This window comes from Peromyscus leucopus, chromosome 20, assembly GCF_004664715.2.
Source record: "Peromyscus leucopus breed LL Stock chromosome 20, UCI_PerLeu_2.1, whole genome shotgun sequence".
Taxonomy (NCBI): domain Eukaryota; kingdom Metazoa; phylum Chordata; class Mammalia; order Rodentia; family Cricetidae; genus Peromyscus; species Peromyscus leucopus.
In genome coordinates, this window is record NC_051080.1 from 35,664,667 (window position 1) to 35,681,259 (window position 16,593).

Consider the following 16,593-nt stretch of genomic DNA (forward strand, 5'->3'; position numbering starts at 1 on the left):
TGAGGAAACTGAGGCACTGAAAGGCAAGGAAGGAACAAGGGCCGTACCATCTTTAGGGTCCATAACAGTACCACATGCTACCCTACACCCCTCTCCCCATGTGGCCTGCAGTAATGGCCTCTTCCCCAGAGTAGCTAAGTGTCCTGCTGGGGCTTGTACTGGGTGGCCAGGAGGGGACCGGAGAGAAAGGGAAAGAGTGAATGCCCCACGCTTCATAAAAGCCAAGGTCTTCTGGCCAGTTCCCCCAGCTCCAGCAGAGAAAGGCTGGAGGCCCAGGCCAAAGTTGTCAGTCCTGGACTCCCCGGGGTCATCTGAGGAGCAGTGGGCAGCAAAGAGTCCCAGTGGCCTCCTCTGGGCAATCCTGGCTCAGGACAGAGCGAACATTCCCGAGGTCGCCCCGCCTCGGGGCGGCGGGCAGGGGCCTGGCCTGGCACCCCCGCCGCGCCCCTGCAGCCCTCGCGGCGTGGCTAGCCCGGGATGGGGGCGCGGCCGCCGCGGGCGGAGCAGGGGCGGAGGGAGCCCGCAGCCCGCCCCCGCCCCGGGATCCGGCCGCCAAGCCCGCGGCCAGGGCGGCGCAGACCGGCCCAGCGACTCTTGGGCTGCGCAGGGACGCGCCAGCGCACCCGCCCCTGGACCCCCGGGCTCGACGACACGAGGTAACCGCGGGCGCGGGCCGGGGGAGTGCGCACCGTCCTGGGCGCGCGGGGCCAACCCGTAGAAGGCCGGGACGCGCAGCGCAGACTTCTAGGGTTGTTTTTGTCACGTTGCTGTTGCGGGAGGGCGCAGGGGACCAAGGATCGCGGGACAGAGCACCAAACCGGGAGGCGGGCAGAGAGCGAGCTCAGGGCCGTCTGCGCGCATTCCTGCGCGGGCAGGGGAAGGGAAGGGACCCCAGGGCCCCTCGGCGACGGCAGCGCGGGAGCGGGAAGCTGGAGGGGTGGGGGGACGGACGGGGACAGGGCACCCTGCCCCCTCCCCAGCTGCATTCCAGACTGGAGCAACGGATGAGGTCATCCGTCCGGTTCCCTTCTGGCCACGGCAGCCGCTGCCCGCGCCGGACCGGAGCGAGGGACTCTCCAAAGTCTCCCCTACGAGGTCCCCAGAAGGGAATGTTTACTGGTTGAAGTCTTCCCTAGACTTCCCATTCCAGCTGATTCTGCCCTTGTCCCAACTATGCAAGACTCGCCAAGTTTGAAGCTCGTTTTCTAGACCGGGAAACTGAGGCTGAAAGAGCGAGCACAGCGGCAGAGTGAAGGGCAGCTTTACCTTTAACTTGGGGTGCTGGGGCAAGAAGGCATCTTAGTAAATCGGTAGTGGCACACAAGTTAATCCCAATACTTGGGAAACTGAGGCAAGAGGGTCACAATTTCGAGGTCAGTCTGGACTATAGAGCGTTGTCAACAAACAAACAAGCAAAAACAAACAAACAAACAAAAAAAATCCTGCGTTTCTCCTCCTACTTTGCGAGTTGCTCCCTAAATGGGCCGAGGCGCCCCCTCCTCTCCCTACCCGCATTGAAGTTCAGAGAACCTGGATTCAGGATGGTGACTCAGGCAGCTTATTATCCCCCTTTCCGGCCTCAGTTTCCCGGTCTTCCACCTCCAAGTGCTGGACTGTGAGGGGATGCCCCTGGAGGACTTAACTTCTAATCCCAAATGCCAACAGGCTGGGGGGAAACCTGAAGCAACAGGAATCCCACAGTCCTGTGTTGCTGTCAAAACTGTGCCCTCCCCCGCAGGTTGCCCGGGTTGGGGGGGGGCGAGGGCTGTGTGTACCTGCCTGGGGGAGTATCTGGGTACCCCAAGGAGCGGCTGGCTGCCCCTACGCCTTGGCCACCCCCACCATCGGTGTGGCTTCTCTTACCCAGCTTCCTTGCTTCTTCCACCTCCACCCACCCGGTTGGCCTCTGAGTGAGTGCGCCCTGCCAAAGCCCCCAAATTGGTCCCTGGGGTCATTACTACCGAGGGAGCTCTGGCCACGTGCCCGTACCGTTGATCAGTCGATTCAAGAGCTCTGGCGATACGGACGCCTCACCCGTGGCCGCTCGTGCCTGGGTCGTGGATGCTGAACTGTAGGGCCAGGGTCCTCCTGTTCCTCCCTCCCATCCCTTCTTTTGCGGTGTTGGTAGAATGTAAGCAAACTCCAGGCACACCATGTTTTTGTTCTGTGACCCAGGGCTCATTTTTCCCATGTAAAATGGGCGAATTGAGCATTTATTTACAGGGGCTGTTTCTTGGGCCTTTGAAAAGAAAAAAAAAAAAAAAAAGTAGGTCCCTGTATCTCAATACCCAGCGCAGGTGGGGCGAGCCTAAAGGCCAGCCCTAGTCTGTGGCTAGCACCGTGGGGTAGGTGGCTGCCACCAAGGGTCACTAGAATGAAAGCTATCCCTTGCTTAGGAAGTGTTGGATTTGAACCCAGGCCTGCCCTGCGGCCCGGTAGGAGAACTGAGTTTCTACATCTTCTGCCCCTTCCTCCCTTCTCTGGCCTGGAGGCTCTTCCGGCTATCTCCATGGGAAGAGAGACAGTAGCTAAAGCTGGGCCAGGACCCTCTGCTGCGGTAGATGGGTGTAGATGCCGAGGACGCTATCTAGAGGCGCCCAGAGGCATTTGGGAAGTGTCTTCATCACAAGGTTGGTCAGGGGGGTGGATGGGGCAGGAGCCTGGAAGAAACTCAGGAGTTAGAGAATTGGGGGTGGGGGGGGATATGTCCACATGGTAGACAGACACAGTCGACCCCTCCATGTGCCATTTATAAAGTGCACCCTGCTCCACAGCTCCTTCCTTTAGACGCTAAAGTTTAGAGAGTCGTTTCTGCGGAGCTGGGAAACCGGGCCGGTGTTTACCTGCCACGGGACCTTGGATGAGTCTGTTCCCTGGGCATGTCAGCCCTCTTTGTAGCCTGAGCCAGCCTTCCAGCCTCAAGGGGGTGTTGGAGAATCATCTGATGACATCATGTCATTGGTCAGCCAACAAGAAGCAGAATGCTTTATAACTTCAGCAAACATTCCACGAGGACTTCTCTGCGCTGGGGGTGCCAGGGAAAGGGATGATTCAGAAGTCATCATCCCCCCCTCCATGGAGGGGGAGGAGCTAGGGTTGGAGGAGGATCCTCTGGTGGGACGGAAGAGAATGCAGTCCCAAAACAAAGCAAGCTTTGTCCAGTTCTCCTCTTTGTTTTATCTGGTTAGTTAACCTATTTTGAATTTCAAATAACATTATAAAAAAGGCCGCATTGAGAATTTTATGCTTGGAGGCGGCAGCTAGGGTTGAGAAAATTTTTAGAAAGGTTGAAACTCAGGTCGAGATCTTTATCAGTTGAGCAGGTGTGTGGAGGTGACTTGTCCAAGGTCACAGGGTGAGAACTCGGAGTCCCTGATCTACTCTACCCCCCTCAGAAGGTGGCAGGGGGTGGTCCTCTGGGCGGAAGGTTATCTCAGCCAGTGATTAGGCTGCCTGTGGATCTGGCCACGTGCTAAGCTCTGGGAGGGAGCGGGGCAGGAAAATCCAGGCATCGCCCCACCCTCAAAAGTGCTCAGGGAAACAAGACTGGGCCCCGAAAGCCAGTAAGGGCTTCTGTGAGTCAGAGGCCCCGAGTTCAAGTTTGGACTAGCTTTTTGATGGGACCTTGAGCAAGTTTGGCTCTCTCTGGATCAGTAAACCAGAGTTTGGGCTATAGGATCCTAAGTACCCTTCAGCCACCTAGGGAGAGAGAAGAAGGGACACAGAGGGACCTTCTGAGAAGGAAGTGGGCGAGGGGTCAGGAGGGCATTTGTACGTAGGGAGGAGTTTTGGTGCCCATAGGACTTTTTTTCCCCTAAAACTTGCTCCCCAACAACAAGGCTTCGCCGTCAACCTGACCACCCGAAAGCCCTTTCTGTAGACCTTCTGAGAGCCTTGGCTGTGCTCAGGCATGCAGGAGCTGGCTGGAAAAAGCCACTTTTGACCACAGGATCCCTTTTCCAGGAAGCACCTTGGAGGTAGAAGGTTTGAGGAAGCTGACTGTGTACACAGCCGCTCACAAGACCTTGGCAGGACGCCTCCTTTCTCTCAACCTCTCCAGGTAGAATAGATCTGAACCCACAGAGAACTGAAATATGCCGGCAAGAGGCATGTTGTCTGGGGCTCGAGGTCGCTGGGATGGGGAACCCAGCTCTCTGTGTCTTCCTGAGAAGCCACAGGCAAGCTTTCAGGTCAGTTTCTCATTCCTGCTCCAGCAGGTCTAGTGTCTGAGTCGCCCAACCTGTGCTGGAGAACCATTGGCACCTCCCCGGCCGGGTTTATGTAGGGATCGGCCAGCATTTTTTCTGCTTCACTGATGCCCACGGAGAACTCGGAGAGCAGAATGGGGTCTTTGTACCTCGTCCAGGCAGTAGCGCTCAGAGGCATCCACGCTTCTGATTGCTATTGCTATCCACCCTGCCTGTTCACAGACTGTGGTGCGTGCGTGCGTGCGTGCGTGTGTATGTGTGTGTGTCTGTGTCTGTGTGTGTGTGCCCATGTGCTCACATACAGACGTCAGAGGAGGACATGGGACGTCCTGCTCGGTCACTCTTAGTCCCTGGAGACAGAGGCACTCACTGAACCTGAAACTTGTGTTGGTTTTGTTTGAGTTAGACTACCTGCGATCCTCCTGTCTCCATTCCGTGCCCGCCCCCCCCCCCGCACCCCCCAACGCTGGGATTACAGGCGCATGCACAATGATTGACTTTTATATAGGTGTTGGGGAGCCAAACTCAGGTCCTCAAGCTCGCTCAGTAAACATTCCCCACGCTGTCACTGCCGCCCCAGCTCCTTCTTGAACTTCCTCCACATGGACTCTGCAGGTCCTCCTTTGTGCCTGGCTGGCCCTAATCTAGGAACCGTGCCTTGTGGGGCAGCCTCGCTTGTTCTCTTGGGGGGTTACTGTTTGCTCTCGGATTTCCTCTTCTGCTGCCATGGCCCAATGCTGTCTCTCTGCCCTTCCAGGTCTCCACCCCAGGACAGAGACCACCCATCTCGTGCCTTCTCTGATCATCAGCCTCCCCAGGCCCACGGGCAGGGCCTCTGGGAGAGAGAAGCAATAGACTGCCTCAGCCTCAGCACCGGGGACCGTCAAGGGCTGGCTTCCGCTCCGCCATCTTCATCGAGAGAAAGAGGTTGAGAAAGATCCCTGAGCCCAGCCTGCCGTCTACCCTGGCCCCCGAGGTGGGCATGGACCAGCGGTTGTGAGCAGCCAAAGCTGATGCCCGGCCCCCAGGGGGGCACAGGAGCCCCCGCCATGAGCCTGGGCAAGCTGTCTCCTGTAGGATGGGTGTCCAGTTCCCACGGGAAGAGGCGGCTGACAGCAGACATGATCAGCCCCCCACTCGGGGACTTCCGCCACACCATGCACGTGGGTCGCGGTGGGGATGTCTTCGGCGATACGTCCTTCCTCAGCAACCATGGGGGCCGCTCTGGAAGCACCCACCACCGCTCACCCCGAAGTTTCCTGGCCAGGAAGCTCCAGCAGGTGCGCAGGGTGGGGGTGCCGCCTCGAAGGATGGCTTCCCCGACTGCAGCCTCACCCGCTCCACCTGCCGTCTCCCCCATCATCAAGAACGCCATCTCCCTGCCCCAGCTCAACCAGGCCACCTACGACAGCCTGGTGGTGGGCAAGCTCAGCTTTGACAGCAGCCCAGCCTGCTCCACGGATGGCCGCTCTGGCTATGGTGAGGACCCGGGTTCACAGCCTCTTTTCCATGGCTGGGACTCAAGCCCAGAGAGATGGTGTGGGTTCCGCAAGCTTCCATAGCAACCTTCCCCCAAAGCGGTTCCATCTCCCAGTGGAGTCTGGCCCCCAACCTAGGCTGGGGATGGGGGGGGTGGCATTAGGGAGGTATGGTGCCAGCCTGCTTAGGCCTCGTGACACCGAGGCTGAGATAGATAGAGTTCGTATTCTAGCAGCTTTCTAACTTGCTCTGTGACTCTGACAAGCCTTTCCCATCTCTGGGCTCTGTGGCCAGTCCACCCCTTCCTGTCTCCTTCCATCAAGCAGCCCCCCCAGTATTTCCGAGTCTGCTCTGGTTTTCAGGCCTTGTTCTTCCAACTACAGTAAGCACATGGACCTCTGAGCTCCAGTCCTCACCTTAATGGCTCCCTTAGTCTCAGTGCTAAGATTCAGTGATGAAGAGGCCAGCCTGGTCTACAGAGCGAGTTCCAGGACAGGCTCCAAAACTACACAGAGAAACCTTGTCTCAAGAAAAAAAAGAAAAAAAAAAAAAAAAAGCCAGGCGGTGGTGGCGCACACCTTTAATCCCAGCATTTGGGAGGCAGAGCCAGGCGGATCTCTGTGAGTTCGAGGCCAGCCTGGTCTCCAAAGCGAGTTCCAGGAAAGGCGCAAAGCTACACAGAGAAACCCTGTCTCGAAAAACCAAAAAAAAAAAAAAAAAAAAAAAAATCAGTGATGTCATGAGGCCAATCTGATCTACAGAGTGAGTTCCAGGACAGCCTAAGCTACATAGAGAGACCCTGTCTCGATAAACAAAACAGAAAAAGATTGGGCAAAGTCAGATCTGCACTGGGCGGCTCTGTGGCAGGAGCTCAGGACAGAGCTGTTGTTTGAACAAAGGTTCGTGTAACTTGGCAAATTGATTCAGGTGTGAATGCCACCTTGGCCTGGGCAGGACAGCTCTCCGGGGGACCATGGGTTACTGCTGCCCCCTCATGGTCATGCTCTGAATTCGTCTTGCTGCCTGCCACTGTAGGTCCGGGGGAACTCCGTAGTTACTGTGTCAGGCCTGGGAGTCCTGGCTGGTAACCTTGGGAGGGCAGGTCTCTGTCCCGAGAACCTGTGATTTCTCTGTCCAGGCCCTGGCTTCTGGTTCCTTCGTGTGCCCACAGATAAACTCACATGCAGCTGTCAGTCAGTTCCGTAGAGGGAACCAGGAGCCATGGCCAAGTCCACACCAGGGGCTGGGTGTCAAGATTCAAGCGGCAGGCATAATTCCAACCCCGACAGACCGGCTTTGGGCCATGTCTGCCCCGTCCCAAGCTGAACCTCCATTTGCTCTTCTGCAAAGTGGGGTCAGGGTTAGTTTCAGAGATCGTGGGGAAGGCTGTGGGGTCCTTACCTGGGAAAGGCAGGAGAAGTAGAGGCCAGCAAAGGGGTCCAGCTTCCCAAGGGCCACATGGTAGGTCAGGGTTGTCCTGACTTGGTCTCCAGGAAGAGGCTGGGGACCCCAGGCCTGACCTCATGCCCATTTCTCTGCTAGGCCTCGATTCTGGGTTTTGCACCATCTCGCGTCTGCCGCGTGTGGAAAAGCACAACAGCCGAGACCGTGATTGTGACCGCGATGGTGGCCGCGTTCGTGACCGAGAGCAAAATTCTTTCCCGCCTGAGCCCGAGCTTCGACGCTCCGACTCTCTCTTGTCCTTCCGTCTTGACCTTGACCTAGGCCCCTCGCTCCTCAGCGAGCTGCTGGGGGTCATGAGCCTTTCGGAAACCCCGGCCGCTGAGACCCCAGCCCCTGCTGCCAAGGCCCCCGCCTCGGCAGCCACCCCTCCTGCAGAACCCCCAGCCTGTGCCATAACCACCCGAGACCCTGTGACAAGCCCCCCGGCCCCTGCTGCAAGCCCCCCGGCCCGTGAACATTTCCCCAACGGGGGAACTGCTGTGCTGGGCCCCGTGGCTGAGGTGAAGCCCAGTCCTGTGGGAGAGAATCCCCAGGTACCTCCCAACATGGCCTTTGGCAAGAACGGGGCCAGCTGGGGGGCCAGCCGGGCCAGCCGCCACTACACCGAGATGGATGCTCGGCGGGAGCTGGCCGGGGTGCTACCGCAAGTCCACGGCTCCTGGGAGAGCCTGAACGAGGAAGAATGGAGCGCCCCTCCGGCCAGGGCCAGGGCCCCGGTGCCCAGCACGGTGCAGGTCCATGCCTTTGAATTTGCCGATGCTGAGGAAGATGATGAAGTCAAGGTGTGAGGGGCTGGGCGTGGGCTCCAGGTCCTGCCGTCCCCGGGACTCAGAGCGCGGAGGGGCTGAGCTCACCCACCGTCCCCTTAACCGCTACGTCTGCCCGCAAGACATGGACAGCTGCCCAACCAGACTCAGCCCCAAATCCTTCCTGGCCTGTGCACGGCTTCAGGCGTGGGTGAGGGGGGTCCCTGCTGATCTGGCCCGCCCCCCTCCACTGCCCCTAGGCCCACTCGCCCTCCGGTCATACCCTGTGCGAACCCCATGGCCTCACAGTGTGGCCTTTGTGCCCCAGGATGCTTCCCGGGTGGGGTGCGGGTGGGACAAGGACCACACAGGGCCATTGTCTCTGAGTGGGACTGCCTGCCCCTGCCCATGTGGAGCTGCCCCAGAAGGCCACCACTGTGCCCTCTCAGTTCCCAGAGAAAGGTCAGGTGGGACCTCGCAGTAGATTCCTTCTCCTGTGTATCCCCGGACCTCCTGTGCCCGATCGTAAAAGCTTTTCTGATAAAAAAGCTCACACTGCCTAAGAAGCCAAGGAGGCAGCCCCCACTGAGATGCCCTTTCCCCTCCTGACAGTTTGGAAAGTTGAGGACCCCCCTTCAGCCCCCTCTGCCTGCCCCCCCCCAGCTAGAAGCGGGGGCAGCCAAGGTAATGAATAACCAGCCTGGAATGCTCAACGATAAGAGGCCCAGGTGGGACCCTTATCTGCAGTTCCTGGAACACCCTGGCCCCAGGTGCCTGGAACCGGTATCTGCCCCATAATCCCTTGGGGCAGCTTGGCAGGTGCTCAGGTCACCAGGAGGGAGGCAGGTTTACACACACAGGGTGGCTGGGCAGTACCTCCCACCCTCTTCTCTCGGCCATGCTACACCCTGTGCCTCAGTTTCCAACCCTGCATGGAAGGTAGGGGAGCTTTAACACTCGTGGGAAGTGCTAACAGTTCTTGATGTGAAAGTAATAAATGTGGACTCGTTTATTTGCTCTTGACCTTGGGGCCGGGGTTAGTAGGAAGGAAGGAGGGCAGAAGCTGCGTGTGGATGGGGGGGGGGAGGGGCAGGGGGAGTTCAAGACCTAAAGGATGCGGTTCTGATGGGGCTCGTGGAGGGGCTGAAACGGGTGTGGGGGCTGAGGTCTTGTACTGAGGAGGTGCTGCGTGCTCACTCCAGCTTGAAGGAGGTGATGTGGAGCCCATCCATGCCTAGGTATTGCAGGTGGTTGTGGCCCAGCCTGTTGGGGAAGGTCACCGTGTGTCCATCAGGTAGCGTCACCTTGAACTGATCCTGGAAGGCCACAGTGAACTACAGGGGGAGGAGATGCGTCAGGAGGACCAGGGGAGCCTGGGAAGGGTCCTGGTGGTGCCTGGCAGGGCTCCCGTGTCCAGGCAGGAGGGTCATCTTTTAGGCTCCCCTTTGACCTCACCTTGACCTCTGCTCCTGGACTGAAGCACATGTGGTTGTCACGTTGCTCTTGTCCCCATCGGCCGCCATCGCAAGAGTTGCAGACGATGGTGGATTCGTTGAAGCGAGGGTTAAAATGCAGATTCAGCTTGTCTTTCCCCTGGCCCAGGTTAATGGTGATGCTGTAGGGAGGCGTGAACAGGAGAACAGCTTGGGACGGGGTAGAATAGTGAGTGGCAATGTTGCCGTTGAGATCTGTGCCTCGCCACCAGTCAGCCTGTGCACAGTAGTGAAGCGTGCTGTTTGGAACACGCACTGAGGCTGTCTCCAGGGAACTTGCCAGTGACAATGTCAGGTATTAGGGTTGTCTGTCACCAGAGGGATGCAGGCAGGGGTGTATGGCTCAACGGGATCACTAGAGGAGCCTGGGTTAGACATTCAGAGTCCCTGAAAGGAGAACATTTGGGGTGTGGGGTTCCATCCTGGGTGGCGGTTCTCAGACCAGGCATATCTGCATGTTTCTGCAAGCGAGGAGCCTGGGTAGGAAAGAAGGACTTTTTCCCTCTTCGCTCATGCTCTGTGTGTCTGCCTGCCTCCTTCCTAAGGCACAGGAGGTTTCTCTCACGAAATGCGGGTATCACTCTATATATACTTGTCAGCCTAGCTCTGCCTAGTGCTGAGCAGAGGTAACTGCAGCGTTCAGGTAGAGGAAAAGAGCGGGACCTTTGTCGCCCCCTGGTGGCTGCCTCTAGTTAGAGTCGCAGGACCTGGTTTAAGGGGGAGGATGTGAATACTGGAGACCTGCGGGGCCAGACAGAGTGCCACCCTTCTCCACCTGCTCCTTTGGTGGCAATCGAGACAAGGAACAGAGAGCACGGTGTCTGACATTCTGAAGGTTCCTAACGCAAAGATTAGATGCAAAGGCGGCCCCTCACAGGAGCCAGCAGGAGTATGGTAAGAAGCATACAAAAGAAGAGTTGGGGGCTGGAGAAATGGCTCAGTGGTTAAGAGCACTGACTGCTCTTCCAGAGGTCCTGGGTTCAATTCACTTCCCAGCTGTCTGTGACTCCAGTTCCAGTTGCATAGGAAAACACCAATGCACATAAAATAGAAATAAATAAAGAAATTTTGCCGGACGGTTATAACTAATAAAAGGAAAACTATATACAACAAATACAATAACTATATACAATATATGCAATCAAGAATTACAAAGCTGGGCAGTGGTGACAAACACCTTTAATCCCAGCACTCCTCAGGCAGAGCCAGGCGGATCTCTGTGAGTTCGAGGCCAGCCTGGTCTACAGAGTGAGATCCAGGTCAGGCACCAAAACTACACAGAGAAACCCTGTCTTGGAAAAAAAAAAAAAGTCACTGCTTCCTGAGCCTTTGAGGGTCCCAGTCCTCAGCCCTGCCCACACCATGCTCACCGGTCAACATTCTCGTGGATCTTGCCTTTAATCTTCAGGCTCATCCCCAATTTCATGTTCAAGTTTGTGACCTCGAATTTCTCCTGGAGCAAGAGAAGAACAGAAGCCTTCAGGGAATCGTGAGAGGGGTTCACTACCCTGCTGCCATCCTGCCATCCCGACATTCTGGACGGCTCCGTTGCCTCTCTGCCCTCATGGAGACCACAGCACTCTGACTCGGGCTCCCCAGAGCCCCCTTACCCTCAGCTTCCCTCTGCTCCACCCAACACCCAAGAAGAGAAAGGCTCACAGAATGGACAGCCTGACCTCTGCACGCCCAAAACACTGGTGTAAAGCAGGAATGACCACAGCAGGCTGAGCGTAGTGACGCACACCATTAGTCCTAGCACTCGGGAAGCGGAGCCAGGCGGATCTCTGTGAGTTCGAGGCCAGCCTGGTCTACAGAGCGAGATCCAGGACAGACACCAAAGCTACACAGAGAAAAAACCCTGTCTCGAAAAACCAAGGGGGGAAAAAAGTCTAAAGCAGTCGTTGAGTACCCACTGTGTGACAGACGTTGAGGGAGACCCGAAGACCAATAGCATCCACTTTCAAGCAGGTGGCAGGGAGTTCGGCACCCAGTTTGTGAGGTCCAAGCTCGGGGCCTGACCCAGATGGCAGAAATGAGGGTGGCCACCCCTGTATTACCAGCTGTTCCTCTGCCCTTGCTTCCAAATGGCATCAGTAATACCCCAGTTTCTTGGCAGCTGACTTCTCTCTTTTTTAATGAATTTTATTTTTATTTATTTTTTATGTACATTGTTGTTTTGCCTGCATGTATGTATGCCTGGGTGAGGGTGTCCGGTCCCCTGGAACTGGAGTTACAGAGAGATGTGAGCCATCATGTAGATGTTGAGAATTGAACCCAGGTCCTCTGGAACACCAGGCAGTGCTGCTAAGCTCTGAGCCATCTCTCCAGCCCCTGACTCCTCCACCATCTTTGATGGATAAAAGGGAAAGTGTCCAGGCTGAGTTTCCAAAGCCCACTGCTTTGAAATGTCCATCCTTCACACTTGTGACCAGAGGGTGAGAGCTGAGCTGAGCAGCTCATCTGGACAGCTGGAGATCATTTCTGCATCGTGGGGTTCATTTATTGACATGCTTTCTGTCTGGTTTCTTCTTACCTTGCATTATTATTTTTTAAAGGTTTATTTTATTTTATATTTATATTTTATGTATGAGTGCTCTGCATGTATGCTTGCATGCCAGAAGAGGGCATCAGATCCTGTTATAGATGGTTGTGAGCTGCTATGTGGCTGCTGGGAATTGAACTCAAGACTTCTGGAACCACTGAGCCATCTCTCCAGCCTATTATTATTGTTGTTGCTGTTGTTACTATTATTACTATTATTATTATTATTATATGTATGAGGGTTTTGCCTGCATGGATGTCTGTGCACCATATGCATGCCTGGTGCCTGCAAAGGCCAGAAGAGGACATTGGATGTCCCTGGAATTGGAGTTACAGACAGTTATGAGCTGCCATGTGGGTGCTGGGAATCGAACCCAGGTCCTCTGGACGAGCAGCCAGTGCTCTTAACTGCTGAGCCACCTCTCCAACCCCTTGTCTTGTTGTATTTTATCGACAAGCATCACCAAGGAATCCTGAACCAACTCCCCTGTCGTGGGGGGGGGGGCGACGGACGGACGGATGGACGGACGGACGGATGGACGAGGACTCGGGTGAGGTCAAGAGCACAGCTGTGGGGAGGTGTCGGTCCCTTTCTCACTGCACACAAGGATGGAGGACAGCGGATTCAAACACAAAGAAGGCTCAACACCCTGCCCAAATGCCTCCATTCACTGTAGCTCAGGCTGGCTTTGAACTGGCGATCCTCTTACACTGACCTCCTCAGTGCTCGGGTTATAGGCATGAGCTATGGAGCGGGACTGCGGAGGGGTATTTAAAATAAAGAGAACATTCAGTGGAAGCTCGGAGGGCAGAGACATGTCAGCTTCAGGAACAATCACTTAGAGCAGGGTTCTGGGCCTGTCCCTAGGGAATGGGGTGGTCAGGTCTCTATTGGGGGCATCCTGTGTACTGTGAGATGGCTCACATGTTCCCTGGTCTCTCCTCAACCAGAACACTAACAGTCTTTTTTGGAGTGCCACAACGAAACATGTCCAATGCGCCAGCTCACTGTGTTCTTGGGGCGGAGAGATCTGGACGTGGGAAGTGAAGCGGCTACTCTGGGTTTAGCTAGACTGACTCTCTCCTCTCTTCAGGCTCTTGATGACAGAACTCTCCCTGGGATGGGAGTGGATCCTGAGAGGACAACCCACAGTTCTCTTCAAATGTGCTAAGGAACACAGGCATGAAAACATGGCAGTCAGCCGGGCGGTGGTGGCGCACACCTTTAATCCCAGCACTCGGGAGGCAGAGGCAGGTGGATCTCTGTGAGTTCGAGGCCAGCCTGGTCTACGGAGTGAGTTCCAGGACAGGCACCAAAACTACACAGAGAAACCCTGTCTTGAAAAACCAAAACAAACAAACAAACAAACAAACAAACAAACAAAACCCATGGCAGTCAATCACTCAGATTCTCACTGTGTATATGCACATGCCAGCCCCCAACCCCCGGAAGAAGATGCCATCCGCCCTCCCCTGGCTTCCTGGGACTGTGGAATGAGTGACAGGATTAGGGTGGGGAGTCACGCCCATTCCGGACATCCCTGATTTCCTGGCTAAAACGGAACTGGAGCCCCCGAGGCTGGGGATGGATGCAGGCTGCCCCAGATCGAGGGTACAAGAAAGGCCAGGGTTGGGGGTACATTTGTGTAACTAGGCACCCTGGAACTTGGGAGCATGAAGAGGCCCAGAGCCCTGTCCCCACTCGGCAAAGCCTAAGACCGGAGAGATAGGGCAAAGTCAGGTGGGAAACGGGGCGGTTCACTGGGGCCGGTAGGGGTGGGGAGGACCAAACCTCAGCTCTACCTCTGGCTGGCCAAGTGACTTGGGCCAGCCTCACCCCTTGGTCCTGGGTTCCTTAATGGTGCTATGAGGGGGTTGGGTGTCTGGTTTTTCTGGAAGGAGAAAGACAAAGCAAAAGAGTGATGAGGTGGACCAAAGAGAGAAAGCGGAGGGTGAGTCTGGGCCACCCAGGGTCTCCCTGAGAGGCAGGGACGAGGATATCACTAGCCTTTCCAGCACCGACACCCAGTCACAGGGACATCCTGCATGCTACCTACCCTGGCTCGGATAGTGGCATTCGCCAAACACACACACATGCATCCTATTCACCCCACACGGCATCTACTACTGTGGCCTCCTTGGAAACAGGGTCTTGGTACAACCTAATGTGATCATATTGGTCTAGGATCGGCTCTAAACCCACTGTAACTAATGTCCTAGATTTAAAAGAAAGAAAAATAGAGCCAGAGGGGTGGCTCAGTGGTTAGGAACACTTGCTACTCTTGTAGAGGATGCAGGTTCGGTTCCCAGACCCCGCCTGGTGGCTCACAGCTGTCCGTAATTCTAGTTCCAGGGGACCCAACGTCTTCATCTGACCTCTGTGGGCACCAAGAATGCACATGGTACACACACACACACACACACACACACAATACTCACAAAATAATTTTTTTTAATTTGAAAGGGAAGGGAACTGAGCACAGAAACACACCCCCAAAGAGAAAGCCATCTGCCGAGGGGCAAACCCTGTCGTTACGAGGCTTCTGGAAACGGGCCCTGTGGATGCCCATAGCCACCGGAAACTGGAATAGATAAAGTTCCCTCCAGAGCCTTCGGGGAACGCCAGGCCCCACCCACCCTGGATGCCAGGCACGGCCAGGACCAAGAGAGAAATCTCTGTGGTGGTGACCCCCATTTTGAAGTAGTTTGTCTCAACAATTCTAGGAAATGAACCTACCATCTAAATCCCAGAGAATGCCATGGGGTCCCATCCCATACACGTCAGGGGAGACCAAGCCCCTGGGAGAGGGGCATCAACTTGTCCAAAGTCACACCACAAGCCACAGCTGAGACCGATCAGAACAAAGGCTCTGCTATCTTGAAGAGAATGCGACACCTTTGCAGTTTGTAGATGGTGGCCGCCTGTAATATCATCTTGAAACTCAGTCTCTCTCTCTCTCTCTCTCTCTCTCTCTCTCTCTCTCTCTCTCTCTCTCTCTCTCTCTCTCTCTCTCCTGGTTTTTCAAGACAGGGTTTCTCTATGTAACAGCCCTGGCTGTCCTGGAACTCACTCTGTAGACCAGGCTGGCCTCGAACTCACAGAGATCCGCCTGCCTCTGCCTCCCTCTCTGCTAGGATCAAAGGCGTGCGCCACCATGCCCGACCTCTTTGTTTTTTTTTTTTTGAGACAGGGTCTCAGTATGCATCTCTGGCTGGCTGGGAACTTATGTAGACCAGGCTGTCCTCAAACTCAGAGCTCCATTTGCCTCTGGCCCTTGAGTGCTGGGCTTGAAGGTTGCATCACCACATACAGTTTCTGCGAGGCTGGAGATCAAACCCACGGCTTCATACATGGCTGGACAAGCACTCTACCCTCTGAGTGAGATTCCGCAGAATTCCTTTAAAAACATGCTATTTTAGCTGGGCGGTGGTGGCGCATGCCTTTGATCCCAGCACTCAGGAGACAAAGGCAGGTGGATCTTTATGCGTTTGAGGCCAGCCTGGTCTACAGAGTGAATTCCAGGACAGCCAGGACTGTTACACAGAGAAACCCTGTCTCAGGAAAAAATAAAAATAAATAAATAATAATAATAATGTTATTTTGTGGTGCTGGAGATCAAACCCAGGGCCTCAAACATACTAAATACACACTCTATCATTGATATGGAACCTTTCCCAGCCCCCGAGTCTCAATTTCTCATCTTTATGAGACTCAATAGAGGTTGGCAATCATAGTTAATATTACTATTACTGTTCTCACAGAGAGGTCCTGGCCCTGAGCTGGTATTAGCAGAGAGACAGGCAGCCTCAGTGTTGAGGGGTTTAGAGACCATCCACCCAAGTTTCTTGTTTTGTTTTTGGAATAGGTTCTCTCTATATAGCTCTGGCTGTCCTGGAACTCACTGTATAGGCCAGGTTGGCCTTGAACTCACAGAGATCCACCTGTCTCTACCTCCCGGAATTAAGGGTGTGTGCCACTATGCTGGGCAACCTAGCCTTTGCTACTCATGGAGAAACTGAGACCAAGAGAAGGGCAGCAATAGAGGGCCCCCAAAACAGCCCACCCCACACATTCAAGCAGGTGGAGGGAAGTGGGTCCAGAGGACCGGCATCCTCACCGACATGGTGACAAGTCCCAGCCACAGCTCTTCCCGTCGCTGCCAGAGGCTCGTGTGCCAGGCATCACCGCTTCGCCTGGCTTATATCCCAGAATATTACACATTAACTACCCTGAGGCCATAAATAAGGACTTTGGCCCTTTATTCCCTAATATCTCCTGGCCTCCATCTGCAGGTACTCAACACACGGGAAGAGAGCGCCTCACCCCGCCTCCCGACCCTGAGCATCCTCCAGGCCTCCGCGCGCTTCCTACCATCCTCCATGGTCAATACTCCGCAGAGCCCAGGGGAGGAGGCCCTAAGTCCACCCCCACACAAACCACAAACACCCAGAGCTTGGCAGGCCACCCAACCTCCCCTCTGAGCCCAGCTCCTACAACCACAAGAAGACAGACTGGCTCTGTTAAAAAAAAAAAAAAAAAAAAAGTCCAAGCTTCTAATTTTCGGTGATGTCATGAGTCATTCGAAGACATTATTTTGCCTTCTCCCATCCATTTTTTTTTCTGATTATACATATAACTTGTTTCTCCTTTTTCCTTTTTGG

At 55.3% G+C, this 16,593-nt stretch overlaps 2 protein-coding genes across 4 annotated transcripts; one reads left to right on the plus strand and one right to left on the minus strand.

Annotated features, from left to right (window-relative positions):
* Nucleotides 1-547: 547 nt before the first annotated feature.
* Cdc42ep1 (CDC42 effector protein 1) lies at nt 548-8,907 on the plus strand. Of its 3 annotated transcripts, XM_028871101.2 has the most exons (4): nt 548-656; nt 3,964-4,060; nt 4,966-5,687; nt 7,230-8,907. In XM_028871101.2, the coding sequence occupies exons 3-4, from the start codon at nt 5,222-5,224 to the stop codon at nt 7,937-7,939; spliced, it is 1,176 nt and encodes a 391-aa protein (XP_028726934.1). In that variant the 5' UTR covers nt 548-656; nt 3,964-4,060; nt 4,966-5,221; the 3' UTR covers nt 7,940-8,907. The 3 variants fall into 3 exon arrangements, with proteins under 3 accessions (XP_028726934.1, XP_028726933.1, XP_028726936.1); XM_028871100.2 differs by lacking the exon at nt 3,964-4,060; XM_028871103.2 differs by lacking the exons at nt 548-656; nt 3,964-4,060 and adding an exon at nt 4,078-4,190.
* Nucleotides 8,908-8,950: 43 nt separating this feature from the next.
* On the minus strand, nt 8,951-16,150 carry Lgals2 (galectin 2). The gene is made up of 4 exons (XM_028871276.2): nt 16,050-16,150; nt 10,761-10,843; nt 9,353-9,512; nt 8,951-9,231 (listed from the first exon to the last, which is right to left on the minus strand). The coding sequence occupies exons 1-4, from the start codon at nt 16,053-16,055 to the stop codon at nt 9,091-9,093; spliced, it is 390 nt and encodes a 129-aa protein (XP_028727109.2). The 5' UTR covers nt 16,056-16,150; the 3' UTR covers nt 8,951-9,090.
* Between the last annotated feature and the right edge of the window lie 443 nt (nt 16,151-16,593).

Excerpts from the sequence above, each read along its gene's own strand:
- Cdc42ep1 (XM_028871101.2), top strand. The coding sequence starts at position 5,222 with ATGCCCGGCCCCCAGGGGGGCACAGGAGCCCCCGCCATGAGCCTGGGC. Across the intron at positions 5,688-7,229 it reads GGATGGCCGCTCTGGCTATG|GCCTCGATTCTGGGTTTTGC; the intron begins GTGAGGACCCGG and ends TTTCTCTGCTAG.
- Lgals2 (XM_028871276.2), bottom strand. Across the intron at positions 9,513-10,760 it reads ATCCACGAGAATGTTGACCG|CATCACCATTAACCTGGGCC; the intron begins GTGAGCATGGTG and ends GCCTCCCTACAG. Across the intron at positions 9,232-9,352 it reads GTCCAGGAGCAGAGGTCAAG|TTCACTGTGGCCTTCCAGGA; the intron begins GTGAGGTCAAAG and ends CTCCCCCTGTAG.